This window comes from Eupeodes corollae, chromosome 2 (genome assembly GCF_945859685.1).
Source record: "Eupeodes corollae chromosome 2, idEupCoro1.1, whole genome shotgun sequence".
In the NCBI taxonomy this organism is placed as follows: domain Eukaryota; kingdom Metazoa; phylum Arthropoda; class Insecta; order Diptera; family Syrphidae; genus Eupeodes; species Eupeodes corollae.
In genome coordinates this window covers 148255264-148258183 of record NC_079148.1, presented here as the reverse complement: position 1 = coordinate 148258183, position 2920 = coordinate 148255264, and the positions used below count along the sequence as shown (strand labels likewise).

General features: G+C 37.1%; 1 protein-coding gene across 1 annotated transcript; it reads right to left on the bottom strand.

Moving 5' to 3' along the window:
- Window positions 1-259: 259 nt before the first annotated feature.
- On the bottom strand, window positions 260-2288 carry LOC129945289 (piggyBac transposable element-derived protein 3-like). Its single transcript, XM_056054945.1, has 2 exons — window positions 431-2288; window positions 260-270 (listed from the first exon to the last, which is right to left on the bottom strand). The coding sequence occupies exons 1-2, from the start codon at window positions 2286-2288 to the stop codon at window positions 260-262; spliced, it is 1869 nt and encodes a 622-aa protein (XP_055910920.1).
- Between the last annotated feature and the right edge of the window lie 632 nt (window positions 2289-2920).

The following is a 2920-nucleotide window of genomic DNA, read 5'->3' as shown; positions in this document are numbered from 1 at the left end:
TTTTAACCCTACAGTGCATGATTTTTTATTTTCCTTCCAAAAAAATATATGTGGTAGTAAATGTGTTTTTATTTTTAGGAAAAATAATTTAAAAAATCACAATTCAACATAAACTTAGAAATTTTTTTTTTTAAGTATGTCCCACATATGTCACACCATGCATTACCTTACCGATATTTACTTAGTAGGATATATATTTAGTAATAAAACAATGTAGTAATTGCGGATAATTTATTAAGGAAAATGAATGTTTCAAAGTCTATACTGAGTCTGTTTATAAGAAAAATATAATCAACCAGTTTTTATATTAGAAAAAAAGAACTTTATTTGTGGAATGCTAAAAAACAGTTCTTGTCCTTATTCAGACAAAGTGCAACCTTGCATTTTTGACAGGAAACAAAGGATTTACCTTTACAAGCTGGTAACTTACACCGCTGTCTATCATTTGACCAGCAAGGAAAATGGTCAATTCCGTCGATCCTAACATCTTTAGGTGGTATGTTGGCTTTTGGCTTCTTTTTCTTTCTTTCGTCAAGCATATCTGATATGTATGATGTTGGTCGTCCTCTCTTTCTTGTCATAGATGCTCCAGATAAGCACAGTGATTTAGCTACCTCCAGTCGAAATTCACGAAGCTTCATCAGTTTAGTGTTGTGTCTCAGCGACTCTACTCTTTTATACAAAAGCCAGCTGTTTATTAGCATCACATCAATTAAGTGGTAGAAGATTCGCATATACCACTTTCTTGTACGCATTTTTATTTTATGTTTTCCGATAAAGGAGTCTAATAAATCCACTCCACCCATATGTCGGTTGTAATGTGGAATTACGTTTGGGGCATCGACATCTATGTAATGTTTACGTTTTTTATCAAAACGTCTTACTTTGTCTTTAGGCTGCTCACCGACGAAAGAAGATAATAAAATCACAGGTTTGCTATCTAGCCACATAACTGTTGTCACTGGTACCCCGTCTACAGTAGTGACCCATTCTTCTGAGTATCCACGGGTCTTATTGGCATCCGATAACTGTTTTTGAGATGGCAGTTGCAAATTACTTCCTAAACGACCTTTGTTGACGGTGCCTAAGGAATGAATTCCAATCTTAGCCAAGTAGGATACCAATTCAGGTGAAGTATAATAATTGTCAAAGAAGACTTTGTAATTCTTATTCCTGGGAACACAACGACACAAACGTACAACAATATTGCTACTAGCACCTAAATCAGGTTCATCAGGAAGCCTAAATTGATCGGCGTTTTCAGTGCCGGAATAAACTTCAAAGTTATATGCAAAACCTTTATCATCGCATAGTACCAACAACTTGTAACCCCATTTATGAGGTTTGTTGGGAAGGTATTGGCGAAGAAAGTTGCAAGCTTTTGTGGCGCACATTTGCTCATCGACCGAAAGGGTTTCTCTCTTTGGAACAGCTTGGCATTTCTTTTTTAGTGCCTCCAATATGGGTCGAATTCGGAAAAGTCTGTCATGTCCAAGTTGATCCCTCGGTATAAAATTTTGGTTGTCATTGAAGTGAATGACACTCCGTATTTTCTCGAAATCAGTCAAGGTCATGGTCTCAGTGATAATGGGTAAACCTAAGTCTGAATCCCAAAACATACGAATATTTGGTTGTGGGACCAGTCCTAACAGGAGACAGATACCTAAAAACTTTTTGGTATCTGTCTTCGAGACCAAAAGAGGTTTTGAGGGATCCTTCTGAATGCTATATTTGGTAGATTCCTCAGCAATGTGTTCCAACAAATCATCATCGAAAAAATACAAAAAATATTGTAATGGTGTCTCAAAACCCATGTACGGTTCCTCCAGTATGTCGTCGCCTGTAAATGTAGTAACGGGCGGTTGAAACTCCGTCTTTTTCCATATATACCTCCGTTTCATTCGTCTCACATTCACGGTCGGTTGAGCTGGTGGAACTGAAGATGGATTGGGTAGTGGGTGAGCTCGTGATGATGTCCGCCTGGATCGAGAGTTTACGACACCAGAAGTACTTGGCTGTGACGAATAGCTGGTATTACTAGGCTGACGACTGGGTATGCTGTTTGGATCATTTTGCAGTATTCCAGAAGGCACTTCAAATTCTCCCACCACCAGATCCTGAATTTTGTTCATGTCGTCATCGCTATCCCCATTGGACAGTTCCAATTCATCTTCGCTACCAGACGGCACCTCAAGATTGTGGTCAATAACTGTAGAATCAAGACGTTTGTTAGGCTTCATCTGCAAATAAACCGTATAATTTGATACACTTATTGCACAGTGTGCCATATCTGGCACATACAAAAATATGGTGAATTCATGTACTATATGAATTTTTCTAGGAGAAAACATTTTTTACAACAAATAGAAACATAAACTTACCTTCTCTAATCGTTTTGAAGCTAAAATTTCAAATTTTACCACTTTTCTGAAATAAGTTATCTGACCGTCGTTCACTTTTAACAAACCGGAAACTTACTTGAAATAAAAAACATTTTTTTCATCAGAACCATCATTTTGTAAATAACTGTACTATTATAAGCACTTCAATAGGTTCTTGTCCCGCTACTAGATAGTAGATGGCGCTGTGTGTACTCATATTCTATATTGGGGCATTGTATTGGTATGTGCCATATGTGGAACACAGTGCGCTGTAGGGTTAATAACATCAAATGTGGGTTACGCGTCAAGATCATAAAGAAGGTCACTATACCGTCATTTTTTTTGCTTGAAGCTATAACCCAAATTTTTATGTGATCCTCATCTCATCCACTTGGGTTAAGATTAATCCCAAAATACACATCAGTCCCATTTCACCATTTGAATGAATTAAAATTAATGAATTCAATGAATGAACATTTAGGAATTGGAAGCTGCAAAGAAAAGAATATGTGTCTGCCTTATTGCACAATCGCAACTGA

What these genes read in the sequence shown, in the direction of transcription:
- LOC129945289 (XM_056054945.1), bottom strand. Translation starts at nt 2,288, where the DNA reads ATGGCACACTGTGCAATAAGTGTATCAAATTATACGGTTTATTTGCAG.